Genomic DNA, 15,583 nt, shown 5'->3' with positions numbered 1-15,583 from the left:
CTGTCCCCCACCCTGAAGCAGCCCTGGCCTAGTGGGGGGTAACACAAAGAGTACCAGCCAGGGGCAATAGTAAATAGATTTTATTGGCCTAGGACTAGGATCCTCACCCATGGTAGGGAGTGGGATGAGGTTGATAAAATTTGATGGTCACTTGTGGTAGAATCTTGGATTCTGGCTGTGCTGGAGAAAAGGGAGCCGGGGGCCAGGTTGGCTGGTAGCTGCAAAGCTTGACTGGCAGTGGTATTGAAAGGTGATTTTGTCAGTGTGCATGCTCTCTTCTACTCCATACCCATTCAGCCACCCACCAAGGAAAGGAAAAGCCAGGCTATGTGGGCTACCTGCCTACCCAATCCTATTTTCCCTAGTAGTATAGGGATTGGGATAGGCAGGTATGATTACCATCCTTACCTTCCCTGCTGGTTGCATCTGTACAGGGAGCTGGGGAGAAGCAAGGAGTCCCGGGGCTGGATGCAGAGCTTGGGGGTGCATGGGGCGCAGGGAGGACTGCAGAGAACAGAGACAGGACCTGAAGCAACCTGAGGTTCCCCTTTAACAGCCCTTTCCCTCACCTCCCAATGCTTTACACTCACTGAGTCAGAGAAGCCAGTCTGCTGGTTAGCATGTTCCATTTGCTTTTGCAGGGACAGGGTACCACTAGGCTGGAGGAACCCTAGGTAGGTAAAAAGGTGTGAAATTACTCGAGCAGAGAATGGGAAAAGGACTCGTGGATCTAGGGCCCCTTGAGTGGGGTGTTATCACCTGTCTGAGTGGGCTGAAAGTGGCTGTGCACGGCATAAGGCTGTGGCTGTGGTTGAGACAAGTACTGCACTGCAGGAAATGCTGAAGGTGCTGAGAAAAGCAGGAGGCACATAATTTAGAAACTCCTTTTAGTCTGTTTAGGAAACTCCTCCCAGTGGGCCTTGACAAAGGCCCCACCCCCCTTTCCCATCACTCACCTCTGAGCTGCTGACTAGGGCTGTAGGCTGGTTGGGTGGGTCCATAGTGAGGTGGGGGCTGAGCAGTCCCATATGCACTGCCTGGGCTGCCTTGGAATTGCCCATGCTCTGGGGTTCCTGCGAAAGCTGCCGAACCCACATAATGCCGGGTCTGAGGATGAGAACTCACTGTAAATTCCTTGACAGCAGAATCTCAAGTGACTTGCTTATGTACCATTTCCCCCTGCACAGTTAGGTCTTACACTGATGATTTGCATACTGGTTTAGTAAGGTAGGTTAAAAAAAAAAAAGTAGGGAAAACCATCCCACTCCTTACTGTAAGCACTTGGGGTCCGAACATCTGTTTGGCTCTGTCAGCTGCCATGAGGGTGCCTGGGCGATTGTGTCCTCCAGGGCTTCCTAGAGAGGAAGAGGGGGCTTCATGATGCTGAAATGGTAGTCTACAGGACCCAGAAGGATCCACTCTGACAGTGGTTTCTTTAATCCTCACCCTGCATGCTGAGGAGATGAGTTCCTGTGTGAACAGTCAGACTCTGTGGGTATGCAGCTGATGTCAGAGTGGTTAAGTCACTAGAGTGAAAGGAATGCAGGTCAAAAATAAAGGAAAAATGCCCCCTCAACATTAAACAATGGTCTTTTGTTACCTGACCCCAATTATGTTTTTTACTCCCAATTTAAACTTCAGTTCTCCAGTCCCACCTCTGTTCCTTCCGCCTTCGTTTTTCTTCCTCATGTAAAACTTTCTTGAGCTGCAGGAAAAGCTGGTGCTTCTCTTCCTGCAGGGCCAAAAGCTTCTCTTGCAACTTCAGGATCTGAGAAAGGGAGGAAAGAAGATGAAAGGAGAGCCAGAGAAGAAAAAACAAAGAGATCAAGGGGTTGATGACTCATACTTGTTCCTTGGTCTCCTCTAGTGACATTCTCTCTTCCATCTCCTTTTTCTTTCTTCTCTCCTGTTCTTCCTTCATCTTCTGTTCCATCATCTTGTCTACTTCTTCTTCCTCTGGAGAAGTCAAACAGGAAGGAAAAGTGGCAGGGTTAAAATAATTAGAACATTAGAGACTGAAGAACAGCCAAAACTGGTTATCTCGATGAGCTTTTAGGCTCTTGAAATGACGATCGGGGACCGGGAGAGGTAGGTTTCATTAGGTGCTCTCCAAGGTCCTTCCCAGCTCAAGGTTTCTGGAGTTCAGACCTGGCGATTAAAACTCCCACCACAGCGTGTTCCATCCCTCCTCCAGCTTCCGCCGCCGGTGCACCGGTCTGCCAGCAGTACCGCCATAGGCGTGTGCCTTCGCGCTTTGGCCCAGACTTACCCTGCCGCTTGCGCTCCCTTTCCATCATGATGTGCCGGTGCAATGCCCTGGCCATGGCGTTGGAAAGCTTGGGGCGCTCCAGGAGCGCAGGCATGGTGCTGCCGGGGGTGCTTGGGTCGTGGGTGCCCGGCTCTGTCTCTGACTGCCAGACCTTGGACTGGGCCTACGGGAAGGCGAATACTCAGAGGTTACCGCGCCCCAGCGGCCGAGACAGAAGGCCACCCGCCCCGGTCACATGTACAGTGATCGCCACGGCTCCAGGGCGCAAGCGCGTAGGGGTCTATAGCCTTGGGGTTCCCGCCCCCTTCCCCGCCAGCCCCGGCTCCGGCCCCTCCCTACCCCCTTTTTCTTCACTTCTTCCGTGGCCTCCTGCGCGCCCCAGCCCTGCGTCACATCCGGTAGCCGGGGTTAATCTTTCCGAGGTCAGAACACCAGCAGTTTCACTGATTGGGCAAGGGGGGAAGAGCGGAAGTGCCGGGAACGGGTGCCTGTGAAGTCCAAACCGTCCCAGTTGGCCCGCCCCGCGCCAACCACCCTTGGGTGCAGCTTCAGTTGGCACGATAGCTGCGAAACGCCTCAAGCCGGGTCTGGTCCCGCGCATCCTGCGGCGGGGACCCTGATTGGATGGGCCGGTGATCCCCTCGGGGCATGCAAGAGAGGCGAAGCAAATGCTCAGAGACAGTGTTTATTGGCTCCTTCGAAATCAGAGTCAGGACAACTTTACAGAGGACCCAACCCCTCCACTGCGCTCGCCCTTCCCCGTTCCCGCCCGGGGGCCACAGGGAAAAGCAGCTTCATGTGGGGCACAGAGAGACTCCTTTGGGATTCACAGTAACCAAGAACAAAAACAAATAAATTAAGTGATACGGGGGTGGGGAGTCTGAAGTAGGGAGTCCTGTTCCCCAAGTCAGTGCATGAGCAGGGGTTACCCAGGGCCTGGAGCTGGGCTCCCCACACAAACTCCTTTGCCTCAGAGTGAGTGTTCTGGGGCCCTGGACACGGAGATGTGCTCCACTACCCATCTAAATCTGAAAGACTGCCTACATGCTCCTGTGCATCTGCCAGGCTGAGCACCATGCATGCTGTGGGTCACTGGAATGAGGCTGAGGCAGTCGTCACTCAGAGTCCGTGGGCCCAAAGCCCAACTGTGCTTGTAGTAGTGAGGTCTCCCCTCCTCATTCCACCCGTACCAGCAGGGCATAGAGGAGTGTGGCCCCCTTCTCCTTGGTTACCCACTCAAGTTCAGCTGGGCTGAAGTGAGGGTCAGGAGGTTCTCTGAGGACAGCAGAAGGAGGGCCAGGAGTGTAGGAGCCAGGGCGCACACACACCTGGAAAGCCACCTGGGCTTGGTGTGTCCGCTGGAATTTGGGGTCCCGGAATCTGTCAGTCAAAAAGTAAAAATAGGGTGGTGAGGCCTCTGTCACCTCTCCCCGTTGCTAACTTCAACCACTACACTGGCTTTGCTGTTCCTAGGAATCACTCCCACTTTATAAAAGGGACTTGGATCTAGCTCTTCTATCTAAATGGTATTCCTCCCAATGCCTGCTCAGCTAACTTCCTCACCTCCTTCAGCCTTTGTTCAAATCTCACCTTAATGATACCTAACCTGACTACCCTATTTAGTATGCCTGTCCTGACCACATTTCTTTTTTTAAGAAAATGTATTTATTTACTTTGAGAGAGAGGGGAAGGGAGGGAGAAAGAGGGGGAGAAACATCGATGTGTGAGAGAAACATCGACCAGTTGCCTCTTGCATGCCCCCAACTGCGCACCTGGCTTACAACCCAGGCATGTGCCCTGACTGGAAATCAAACTGGTAACGTTTAGTTTGCCGGCTAGTGCTCAGTCCACTGAGCTACACCAGGCAGGGCTTCAACCATACTTTTCTAATCCATTTCCCCGATACTCTACTTTTCTAATCCTTTTCTAATACTTTTCTAATCCTTTCCCCCGATACTCCATAGTACTACTTTCACCTTTAAAAATACTAAATACTTATTACGCATAAACTTTCTAGAGAGAAAACTTAAGTTCCACAAGAACAAGTTTTCCCTTTTTGCTCACTGAGATATCACGAAAGAAGTGGCATTTGTTTAACAAACGTGTGGAGACTGAGGAACTAGCAAAATAAGGTGGGAGCAGGGAGGGTAAATCATGAAGGCCCTAGAGGCTCTGGGGCCTCCCAATACTTACTGCACTTTGGATGCCAGGGTCTCGGCCCCAACATATTGGATGGAGGGAGAAAGCAGAACTGGAGGGGGCTGCTCCTCCCGAGGAGGTGCGCAGTTCTCGCCTGGCTCCTCAAATCCTCCCCTTGGCTCTCCCTTCAAAGGCTGACAGCTCAGGATGGAGGCAGTGCCTGTGAGGAGAACTGGGTCAGGATAACCCTGCTTAGGCCCACAAGCTCAGCCTGCTCTGGTTCTGCCAGAGCTACGGTACCTGCTCCCAACTCCCCTCGGTCCAGCACCCTCCGGATAACTGCCACATTGCTGCCGTGATATGCCATGTGCCACTTCTTGGTTAATGTCCCAGCCTCCAGGTGGGGATTCACCCTAGCAAGTGAATAGATAGGGCAGATAGGGAAAAAGTCACTGGCTCCCCAAGGTCATCCCCTAGATATGCAGTTCATGTCACTTCATGCACCCTCTTGGGATCCTCCTTTCTCAAGAGGGCAAAAAACAGCAAAGGGTACACATGATCCTGTTCCATATGTACCTGAGGTTGAACCTACACCAGCCAAAGGGTAGGGCATATTCTCTGGGAGGTTCGCCACGGCGCCTGTGGGCCTCATCCCCTCGCATCTTCCGGCAAGACTCACAGTAGCACAAGCTACGCTTCGGTGGAGGCATAAAATAATCCTCTGTGGGAAGGTAAGTGGCAGATTTGGTGCTATGGTTCCTGTCCTGAGTGTCAAACATATAGTCTCCTTCTGACTAAGGCAGGTTCTAGAGGACAGGATACTCACCAGGAAGCAGCAACAGTTCTTGAAAACGGGAGCAAAGGGCATGGTACTCGCAGCTCTTGAGAGGGCTGGCAGTGGGCGATGGACCCCAGCATACGCTCTCTTTGATTCCTGAGGGAGCAGAGGGAGCAGAGATTACAAGAAATGGGGTTATATGTACAGGGTGGGGTGGGGTAGGGTCCTGGTCCCTTCGAGCTGGCTCACCATCTACCATGTCAGCTTTCTCCATGTCCCCTTGGGTTCCAGCACTCTTCAAACTGGCAGCTCCTGGTTCAGGACTCACAATTGTCACCTGCAGAACAGAAGGGTGGTCAGCTAGAGTATGACCAGCCTCCAGGGCCTGCTGATCTTCTCCTTTTAGACAACAGACTTCCTCTTTACTTGAACAGCCATTTCCCAGGCCCTCCTACCTCCCTGCCTCCATTGCCACTAACCTGCTCACATTGCCCATAGAGGTCCACGAGTGCATGGCAAGGCTGAGGGACATCTGGCACAGCCACCCCCTGGTCCATCCCATTCACATGGAGATGCAGACCCCCAGAGCTGTCCAGCCGCAGTCCCAGGATGGTGCCTTCAGGACATGTGTCCAGATTTGGCCCAAACTTCTCACAGATCTGGGAGGAGAGACCTACTGTCTTCCCAGAGATCAGACTCCCAGCAGCAGCCTTCCCCACCCTTCACTGTTTGGGGCTGTCATTCCCTGGGCTTTGCCTCCACACTTGTCTACTGCCTGGACTCCACCTCCCCTTTTCCCAACTGCAACATTCTCAAGTGTAGGGACACAGGAAGAAGCAGCATGCCCAAGTGTCCAGGTAATAATACTCATGCCTCGGGGCCCTCCTCCTCCTTTTTGATCAGCCCCTCCCTACCCAGGGACCCCTGGCTGCTCACTTCTCTCAGCTCCCTACCCACCTTGAGGCCATTGTGGAAGACCCCTCGACCCCGCACCAGCCAGGCTGCCCGTTTAAGGGCACAGGCAGAAGCAGGGAAGTTGAGCCTCTCGGGTGGGCAGGTGATGACTCCCAGAACAAGGGAAGATGTCCACTGCCGGTTTAGGAAGTCTATTCGTATCTGGAGGAGAAGGTGGCTTTCCCCAGTCATGGCCTCCTGGAAAGAGGCCACACACCCAGCACATCCATGCTTCTCATAGTAGCCAGGGAGAAAAAAATGACACCTTGCAGAGTATGATCTGGGGTGCTGTCCCTTCTAAGGCTTAGAGGGACCAGAAACCGAAAATTCACTCATTTCCTTCCCTCTTTCAGCCTTGGTCTTCTTCTGTCGACTCTAAGGATTCTTGTCCTTAGAGACTCCCTTCCCCTGGCTAACAGTGACTTCTTTCTGTTAGCAGCAGATGGACCTCTCCTCTGGAAAGCCCTCCCTGCTCCCACATATAGGATTGGCCCCTCCCCTGGAATCCTCCAGCTCTTCCCTACTGCTTCATCAGTCACTAGGTGGGCACTTCCTGGTAACCGACCTGCAACTCCCATCACAGGGTATGAACAAAAGCTCATTCAAGGGACTTACCTTTCACTTTGCCCTCAATCTAGAAAGGCCTTGCTCCAGTAGGGTTGGCCCTGGGTCACCCTGAGCAAGAGTTGCTGGGGACAAGGAAGGGATAAGGAGAGGAGGCCCACCTGGACCAGCAGTTGGGGCACCAGAGGCTGGCTGATGACAACGATGCCCTGATTGTAGCTGGCCACCCGTGTAGCTGTACGGTTCCCATTGGATAGGAGGATATTCTTCCCATGATTTTCCAGGAACTCAAGGGCTGTAGACATAATGGCCACCTGATCCTGGCCCTGGTGTGGAGGACAAACTGAGCTGCTGGGGTTATTGAAGCAAGGCCCAAGCCACCCCACTAGAGTTTACACAGAGCTTGCACATAGGCTTTTATCCATCATGGACAGGACTGAAGAACCCAAAAATGAGTTGGTGGCCAATGGCCCACCAAACCCCTCATCCATGTGCCCAGAGGGCCTTGCTGCAGCCTCTTACTCCCAGGCCATGCTCCTCGTCCTCATCGTCCTCATCGCCCTCACTTCCGGTGTCGGAGCTGGGGGAAGGAGGCTGTGTGCCTTCTGGCTCCTCCAGCCTTGTGGAGCTGACAATAGACACACTCCGCACTGGCCCGTACAGATCCAACACTGCCCATACGTTCTGGGGGCACAAAAGACCCAGGAAGTTGGAGATGAGCATAAGACCTCAACCCCACCCCCAGAATCTAAGGTAAGTCTTGAGTCTACCTTGGCAATGCCAGTGGCTGCAGGCCCCATATCCTCTCCATCTACCAGGACATGCATCGAGTCATCTGTCCCCCGTCGAATGCCCACACGGCTCCCAACCTAGAACCGAGGTGGGACAACAACAGATCCTCAAGCTACCACTCCCTACCATCCCCACTCCCAACCCCACCCTTATCTCTGGATCCAGCTGCTTCACCCCCAGCCTCTCTAGGTTCCGGCCATAGTTCATCCTCTGGAGCAGCCCATCGCGCCTCACTTCACAGCTGGACACCATCCACGTGGTCTTAGTCCGCAGTTCTGGCAGGGAAGGAGGCAAGCCAGGGCCACCACCTGCTCCAGGCCCCATCTCCCCTGGCGCTAGTGTGGTGAGCCCTATCCGGAAGGAACCTGCCCACTTCTCATCCAGTTCTTCCACTTTCACCTGTGTGAGAAAATATTAGCTTGCACTATGTGGGGGCGGTGGGGTAGGAAGCAGTCTGGCCCTGTTGTGAAGGGCCTGGAAACCTCCTTTGTCATATCTCCGCAGCCCACCTCAAAGACTTCCTCAGTCTTGAGCTCCTTGGTGCTAAAGACAAGGCCATGAGCATAGCCAGCAGCACGCACCGCCCTTGTGCCATCCTCCTCCAGAGTGACATTCTTGCCGCAAGTACTGTGGAATCGGTGAGCCACACCAGCCACTGTGGAAAGATGGCACCGAAAGAAAGGGTAGAATTGGGGCAGCAAGCTTCAGATAGGATGCAGAGGAAAGCTTTCAGGTGAAACAAAGATAACATGAGGTCCCAGCCGCCATCACTCCTTTAAGACCTCTGACACCTCTTTTCACCACAGCAAAACTAGTTCCCAAATCTGGTATGCCCAGCTCATGGTGTCCTGGCCCCTTTGTGGCCTGGGAAATATCCAGGCCCTGTGCACTAGGCGTGGTTCTCTTGCCCTCTTTCTGGCTGCTTTCCATCATGGGATTTTCCCTCCCCTTTCCCTGCCCTGGAAGCTGTATGTATATCTCAGACCCACAGCAGGCAAGCAGAGCCCACCCTCCCTCCCTGTTGGCTGCACCTGGGGAGTGCAGGGGGAATGACTTCTCAGTAGCGGTGTTGCTGGTTGCCAGGCTGTTGTCCATGGGGCCAGTAGCATTGGTGATGGACACTTGGACACACTGGCCATAGAGATCCACTACTGCATACACCTCTGGGTAGGAAAGGAAGCAGTCAGAACCTTGACAGCCCAGGGTGGGCCAGGCTGAGGGTGGCAGGTTGAAAGCCACAGAGTAGTCACCTTTACCCGGAGGTAAGCCTGAGCAGGCGGCGCCTTGGTCCTGGCCATTGATGAAGTAGTGCAGATCACCCTTGGAGGTTCGCATCATGCCGATGCGTGAACCGGTGCCCAGTGCATCAAGGTCACACCCATAGTTGTTACGCATTGTATTACCATCTTGCATGATAGCTGTGCCACTGGGGGAATGGCAAAAGGGGCAGATCAGCCACCTAGCTTCCTCCCCACACAGGTCCCTGTCCAGTCTCTTACTGTCAGAATCTTTTGAACGCCTTGATTGGGATCTCAGTCTGGGATCTGAGACCCAATTCTGTCTCCTACATCCCTGGGATCCCTCTCACGAAAAAGTGGTAAATACCACCTTTATAAGGAGGGAGGGTTGAGCCCTGTGGAAAGGTTTCCAAGAATTAAAGAGGCAGCCCAATTCCCTAGGTCTGTTATTGTTCATGGCTACCACAGGTCCAAAACCCTGCTTCCCTCATCCCAACCAGCTCCACCCAGTCCTGCCCAGCTGGTGCCCAAAGCAAGCAGCCCAACCTTAGCATCCAAGTATCATAGTCAATGTCTGTCATAGTGTTGGGAAATTCAAGGTCCTCTGGCCGAATAGCAGTCACTCCTAGGAGGAGGCAGGGGTAGGTCAGAGCCAAGCCCCCAGCTATAGAGAGCCAGCACCTCCCCCAACACATGTGCAAATACACACACACACACACACACACACACACACACATACAGGGGCCCCTCACCAGCCTCAATAGAGCCTGACCATCGATCCACCATCTTCTGAATGACAATTTCAAACAGCTCTCCATCCCGCAGGGCCCTGCCAGGGAGAGTGGCGATCAGACGGGCCCTACTGGGTTGCTGAGGCTGGGCATCAGGAAAGCAGGGACATGGAAGTCCAGACACTGACCGGTTGGAGATAACAATGGCATCATTGAACTCGCTGCGGCAGTTGTGTCGGAGCGCAGTGCGGCCCCCATTAGTGATGACTGCATTATTACCATGCAGCTGGTGGAAGCGCAGGTCAGAGCCACCAGCCCCTGATGATGGGGAACTCGGAGACATCTGGTTGTTCCCCTCAGGGAGTGGATCAGGGACTGGAGTCACCTCTGCAAGAGGGGACATTACCCATTAGGCAGAGAGTTGTCTCTGAGTCCTCCCAAAACCACCCTCCTGCCCTTGCCCAGCCAGGCCCTCACCCACGTCGTCCACAATGGTGGCCTGGGCCGCCTGGCCGTAGAGATCCACAACAGCATAGACGCCCGGAGGCACATTCCAGGCAGCAGGGCCCTGAGTCATCCCATTGACAAAGAAGTGGAGAGTCCCGTCCTCCCGCCGAACCACGCCCACCGTGTCCCCTGCCTTGGAAGAAGGGGGGCTAGAGTGAGGAGTCAGGTAGAGTCCCTGCCTGGGCTGGTCCTGCAGCAGCCCCACCTTGGCTACTCCCCAGTGTTGAGACCTGGCAGCACATCCACTCTCCCACCTTGAGGCGGTCCAGGTTGTGCCCATATTCATCCAAGATGGTTGTCCCATTGTGCATCACCCCATTCCCAGTCATCATCCAGGTCCCTAGGGGGACAAGGAGTAGCAGAGGACATGAGAGAGAAACCAGGACTCCTCTCCTTCATGCAGCAGTCCCCATGTTATTCCCCAAAGCCTTCAGCCCAGCCTGCCTTTATTCTGTCAGCTTTCTTCCCGGGGAAGGACAAGAAATTGCTGTTCCCAAGCCAGCCACAGGCCCCATCCATGAGGCACTCCTCAGCCACTGAAGCAGTCGTCACAGTGTGACAAGTGACAAAGAGGCTGGAGAACAAGTGTCAGGGTTGTGAGGACAGCTTCCTCCCTAGGACCCTATCCTGGCCCTGCCCTTCCTAGGAGCTCACCAGAACGCAAGTTGGTCATGGTGGAGGGCAATTGGAGGTAGGCAGGATTGTGGGTGGTGACACCAATCTCAATGGAGCCAGCCCATTTGTCCACCATCTTGTCGATGCGCACCTGGAATACCTCTCCGTCCCGCAGGGCTCTACTGCTCAGCACCACACCATGATTGAAGTCATCAGTGGCACTGGGGGCACAGCAAGTGGGGACTCAGACCCCTAACACAAGCTCCGAATATGCCAGATCTCAGTCCAAGTCAACCAAACATTACACTCAGAAGGCTCACCCCTTTTCTGTCTAAGACATCCTGGATCAGACTCACTCTAGCTCCCACTTCCCCACCCCTTCCCCCAATTCCATTAGAATCCCTTCTGCAGGCTTCTCCCCACCCCATGGGCCATACTGGGGCCTCAGAGCAGTGCGTCCCTCGTGGGTAATGGCTGCCTTCTGCCCACAGTTGGGATGGAAGAGCAGGCGCTCAGGTTCTGCCTGGGCAGCAGGAGCAGCACGGCGGAGAGCACCCTCAGGGGACAACGCTCGCAAGATGGCATTATTCCGGCGTAAACGGTCACTGTGGTTGTTATTGTGGACGATGGTCACCTTCACTGCCATCCCATACAAGTCCACTACACCATATACCACTGGAGGTGTCAATGGGGTAGCCACACCTATAGGGGTGGAAGGCACAGGTACAGGGGGCTGAGGGGAGAAGAATCTAATACAGAATCGAGTAACAAAGAGACAGGAGGATGAGGCAGAGACCACCCCACTAAAAGCCCTGTCCCAAAAGCCCTCTCTGAACTTCCCCTTACCCTGATCAATGCCATTAATGAAGAAGTGGAGGGCAGAGTTGGACTTCCTCGTGAGACCAATGTGATCACCCTCCTGCTCAAAACAGAAAAATGACAGTCTGGAATTCATCCACAGTTAGGCTCAAGACAGCTGTGGGAACCATGAAATGAGAACAGAGCAGTCCTAGAGCCTTTTGAGCGCCACACATCACCAGGGAACAGCTCCAAACAGCTCCTGTGAGTCTCAAGACCACCCTGAATGCTTAATGCAAGTCAGGCACTGCAGTGAGTCACCATATAACCATCGATTTGTTTCACCCTTACAACAATCTTTGAAACACGACTAACATGCTTGCTGTAGACGTTTAAAGAAAAGAACAAAAAAACTACCAACGGGGGTAAGCTTCTTACTTCAGGTCACTAACCACAATACATCGGACTCCAAAGATCTGAGTGCCTAACTGTTGGGCAACCTTGCCTTCTTAGAAGAAATCTTCAGGCAAAAGATAAAGGGGCTTGCTCTAGACCATGGTGCCCAGGTAGGGATGTAGTATCCTGGGACTCTCCTGGAGAGTGGCCCAAGTTGTATCCTACCCTCACCTGCAATTCATCCAGACTGAATTCACAGTACTCCCGGCGGGTGCCCTTGCCATTGGTCAGGATTCCACAGCCGCTCATCATGATGGTGCCTAGGGGAAAGCATACACCCTGGCTAGGGTACAATCTTCCTCCACTTCAGTGAGCCCAGGCCCATGCCCCCACCCCACCAGTGGCTGGTACCTGACTGCAGATTGGTCATGGTGGCTGGGTATTCCAAATTGTTGGGGTTGTGAGTAGTGACACCAATCTCAATGGAGCCTGACCACTTATCTACAAGCTTGTCTATGCGGATCTGGGGTGCGATATTAGCAGAAGGGAGAAGTGGGCATGTAAATGCAGAGGAAAGACCCACAGCCCTTGGTCCTTCCCCAATCCCCACCCTTCCAGCAGCAAGGATCAAGCCCCTTCAGTTCCCAGAGGGTGGTGTCAACCAGACCCTAGGATCTTGCACACCTCAAACATCTCATTGTCCCGGAGTGGGCGGTTGGTCATGACAACCCCATTGTTGAACTCATCCAGGGGCCGGCGACGTTCAGCCGTCTTATTGTTGTTGCTGAGTTTGATGAGAGTCCCACACTTCTCATGGAAGAGCAGGGCGTCGTTGGAAGTAAGTATGGGCGAAGTGACAGCACAGCTAGACCCTAGTCCTTCCCCTGCTGGTGGGGAGCTCAGGTTCACATTTAGGAGCCCCCCATTGTAAGCAGACAGGATGGCATTGCTCACCACCTCAGACAGCTCCATGCTGGCAAAGTCTACAGCAGCAGGGTAAAGGAAGGAGGCTGAAATGAGGCTCTACACCTGCAGGTTTGCAGTCATCTCCCTACCCATCTCCTGAGGTCCCTCCCTTGTCCACCTCACTTCCCACTCCCCTTCCCATGGCCTCCCAGAAGCCCTCACCATTATGCGACTCAAGGCTGTTAGGAAACGTCTCCGGCCGGGCCTGTACTGGGGACACCATGAAGGCTAGGAACCAGGTAGGATGGGAGGGGAATAAGGGTTCAGCACCTGCTGCAGGGCCCACAGCCAGGAGAACCCCTCCTCTAGCCCTTGCTCTCCCCTTCAACAGACTCAGGGGTCTGAGTGGCCCTGCCCACACCCAGCCTCACTCATTACTACATTTCCCTTCAGCCATTCCCTGACCCACCCCCCTCCACCACTGCCCTAGCTGTGTTCTCACCTTCGTCCCTAGAGGTCCCCTGTTGAGCCAAGGCAGAATCTTCAGGGGCGGAGAGCTCAAGGGGAGGTGTAGGGATGGGAGTAGGAGGGCTGAAGCCTGGCTCAGGGGGTAGCACAGTGATTTGGGTGCACTTGCCATAAAGGTCCACAACAGCCCAGACACGAGCAGGCAGGCCTGTGGCAGCCACACCACAATCTCGCCCATTCACCCACAGCCGCAGCTCCCCAGCAACTGTGCGCTCCACGCCCACACGGTCCCCTTCGCCAAGCTGGTCCAGGTCCTGACCGTACTCCTCCAGCACAGAACGTCCATCCCTCAGCACCGAGCAGCCCGACACTACCCATGAACCCCCCTTCAGCCCTGTGGCACTGCTTGGGAAGTCCAGCACACTGGGGTCCAGTGCCGTCACCCCAATTTCAATGGAGCCACTCCAGGAGTTGACCTGTGATAGGGGTGGTGGACAGAGGCTCAGGATGGGCCACCAAAGGGTCTCCCACCACTAGGAAACCACAATTCATAGACCACTGTGTCCTCCTACCCCCACCTCTCAAACAGCTTAACTGACTTTTCTCTTTTGAGACATGAGATGCTAATCCAGAAGTGCAGTCCTACAGGTAATTTTCTGCACTCCGGCCCAGGAATTGTTTGGTCCGCTGTCCCTGGCAACTATGCTCTTTACTCTGGACGCTCAGTGCCTACATTAGTCCTTTCCCTTTCATGCTGGCTAAATTCCCTGACTCCAACTCCCTGCCTCCTCTAACTTCGTTGGTCTCTGTGGCATCTCAACCACCCCAATTCACAGCTGTCCATGCCCATATTCCTTGTTCTTGTATATCAGTCTCTTTTCACTGGACCAATTCTCTCCTAAATTCTGGCGACATTCAGATTCACTCTGTCCTCTTCACTAAATCACACACAAGCACGCAAACCTCCCTCTCCGAGTAGCTCTCCTTAAGCATTTTTCCCACCCAACCCTGAGTTTGTCCTTCAAAGGTTTATTCTTTCCTAAGTTATTATCTCTCTTCTCCGCCCATCGTATCTCTGACATGTCTCCATCCTCCATCTCCCAGAAATGGTTCCAGGTCTGACCCTAGTAGTTCTATGGCGTGAGGTCCCGTGTCCCTTACCTGCTCCTGGAACTTAAGGAAACGCGAGCTCTCCTTGTCTCCTTGTCCTTCAGGCTGAATGTTTCTATTTCATGCTCCCTTCCTGTCCATCACCTGGTGTCCTAAGTCTGTCATTTCCCCTTCGGTACCTGATGATGCGGACTACACTGGCTATCCTACCCCGTCTCCCTCTGGTCCCTTCCCATTCCCCACATCTCGATTCTGCGTCCCCAGCTGCGCACCTTGCGGTCGATGCGGACAGTGAACACGCGTCCGTCGCGCAAGGGTTCCCGGCTCAACACCAACCCGTGGTTAAACTCCTGGCCTGGCTGCTGCCGCCGCGCTGTACGCCCACAGGCGGATAGGCTCACCAAGCGCCCAGTGCGCGGATGCAGCTCTCCGCCGCTGCCCAAACTCGCGCCAGACCCCGGTCCCGGGCCGCTGCCGCCGGGACCTCCACCGCCCCCAGGCCCTGGCCCGGGGCCTCCCCCAGATCCCCCACTCCCACCCGACCCCGCCGCCATCACAGCTGACGCCGGGGCCGCGCGGCAACCGCGTTAGGCGGCACCGTAGCAACCTCGGTGCCCAAACACCCTGAGGGAATAAGACCCAGGGCTGGGGCCAGGTATGCTTTACGGCACTGCCGGGCACTGAAGCATCCAGGGCTAAGGAATTAACGACTATCACGATGGGAACAGAAGGACGACGGGGTCGGGGAGGTTTGCTTTACGGCACGACGAGGTGACAGTGGCTCTGAGAAGGGTGAAGACTTGGGCAGGGAGTTTTTGCGACAGTGAAAGAAACGCCTGCCGTAGCCCTCTTTAAGACGGAAGGGGGCGTGCTCGCGCCTAAAACATTTTCAGCTTTGCAATAGCGCTACCGACGACCCCGCCCTCGTAGAGGCTGGCGACACCTTGAAATATTCACTTTACTGCAAGAGGAGGTGTCTTTTTGCTACAAGCTTCGAAGCTGTGTGAGTGGAAACTGGTTAACTTTATAAATAGAAAACGCTTTCCTCCGCGTCGAGACCAAATGTCTTACAACAGTGTCGCAATCCCTCCACTTTGTATCACACCTCTCGGGGGAGGCAGAGGGGACGTAGTTTGGTGCAAGAGGGCTTTGAACTCCAATCCCATCAAACTTAGATTTTAAAGCCACGAATAAAAAGTCCAAAGAACCTCCGGCAGTCAGTTTCAAGTAACAGTGATGACGGTCCCAAATGATTCCCCCAGAGCTATTAACAAGCCACCAACCCAACTCCCACGCTCGCACTAAGGTTGGATGACTT

The 15,583-nt window shown here is 54.2% G+C and overlaps 2 protein-coding genes across 12 annotated transcripts; both read right to left on the bottom strand.

Moving 5' to 3' along the window:
• Positions 1-64: 64 nt before the first annotated feature.
• Positions 65-2,715, bottom strand: GPS2 (G protein pathway suppressor 2). Of its 3 annotated transcripts, none has more exons than XM_037028362.1 (11): positions 2,609-2,715; positions 2,270-2,432; positions 1,847-1,956; positions 1,656-1,768; positions 1,447-1,526; positions 1,273-1,355; positions 957-1,107; positions 760-849; positions 570-670; positions 409-504; positions 65-231 (listed from the first exon to the last, which is right to left on the bottom strand). In XM_037028362.1, the coding sequence occupies exons 2-11, from the start codon at positions 2,361-2,363 to the stop codon at positions 148-150; spliced, it is 1,002 nt and encodes a 333-aa protein (XP_036884257.1). In that variant the 5' UTR covers positions 2,364-2,432; positions 2,609-2,715; the 3' UTR covers positions 65-147. The 3 variants fall into 3 exon arrangements, with proteins under 3 accessions (XP_036884257.1, XP_036884259.1, XP_036884258.1); XM_037028364.1 differs by having other exon boundaries at positions 591-670; positions 2,609-2,714; XM_037028363.1 differs by lacking the exon at positions 2,609-2,715 and having other exon boundaries at positions 2,270-2,597.
• Positions 2,716-2,935: 220 nt separating this feature from the next.
• Positions 2,936-15,045, bottom strand: NEURL4 (neuralized E3 ubiquitin protein ligase 4). 9 transcript variants are annotated; one of them, XM_037028352.1, is made up of 29 exons: positions 14,538-15,045; positions 13,190-13,631; positions 12,910-12,975; positions 12,466-12,764; positions 12,193-12,304; positions 12,013-12,101; positions 11,434-11,506; positions 11,025-11,289; positions 10,627-10,808; positions 10,227-10,312; positions 9,947-10,121; positions 9,654-9,852; positions 9,487-9,563; positions 9,281-9,359; positions 8,747-8,922; positions 8,528-8,659; positions 8,006-8,151; positions 7,671-7,895; positions 7,475-7,573; positions 7,227-7,388; positions 6,866-7,030; positions 6,144-6,338; positions 5,666-5,845; positions 5,436-5,523; positions 5,235-5,342; positions 4,985-5,129; positions 4,709-4,821; positions 4,463-4,628; positions 2,936-3,649 (listed from the first exon to the last, which is right to left on the bottom strand). In XM_037028352.1, exons 1-29 carry the CDS (start codon positions 14,817-14,819, stop codon positions 3,445-3,447), a joined length of 4,731 nt encoding a protein of 1,576 aa, XP_036884247.1. In that variant the 5' UTR covers positions 14,820-15,045; the 3' UTR covers positions 2,936-3,444. The 9 variants fall into 9 exon arrangements, with proteins under 9 accessions (XP_036884247.1, XP_036884250.1, XP_036884248.1 ...); XM_037028355.1 differs by having other exon boundaries at positions 6,144-6,302; XM_037028353.1 differs by having other exon boundaries at positions 8,753-8,922.
• Between the last annotated feature and the right edge of the window lie 538 nt (positions 15,046-15,583).

Source organism: Sturnira hondurensis, unplaced genomic scaffold (assembly GCF_014824575.4).
Source record: "Sturnira hondurensis isolate 20B ecotype Veracruz unplaced genomic scaffold, ASM1482457v3 Scaffold0019835, whole genome shotgun sequence".
NCBI classification, from domain to species: Eukaryota; Metazoa; Chordata; class Mammalia; order Chiroptera; family Phyllostomidae; genus Sturnira; species Sturnira hondurensis.
This window is presented reverse-complemented; position numbering and strand designations above follow the sequence as displayed.

Bases quoted from the DNA above. Each gene is read 5' to 3' on its own strand.
- NEURL4 (XM_037028352.1), bottom strand. From the start codon at position 14,819: ATGGCGGCGGGGTCGGGTGGGAGTGGGGGATCTGGGGGAGGCCCCGGG. The intron at 7,896-8,005 runs GTGGGCTGCGGA...TTTCTCACACAG, and splicing joins AGACTGAGGAAGTCTTTGAG to GTGAAAGTGGAAGAACTGGA. The intron at 3,650-4,462 runs GTAAGTATTGGG...TTTGACTGACAG, and splicing joins ACCCTGGCATCCAAAGTGCA to ATTCCGGGACCCCAAATTCC.
- GPS2 (XM_037028362.1), bottom strand. From the start codon at position 2,363: ATGCCTGCGCTCCTGGAGCGCCCCAAGCTTTCCAACGCCATGGCCAGG. The intron at 1,356-1,446 runs GTGAGGATTAAA...CTTCCTCTCTAG, and splicing joins TCATCTCCTCAGCATGCAGG to GAAGCCCTGGAGGACACAAT. The intron at 850-956 runs GTGAGTGATGGG...TGCTTTTCTCAG, and splicing joins CCCTAGTCAGCAGCTCAGAG to CACCTTCAGCATTTCCTGCA.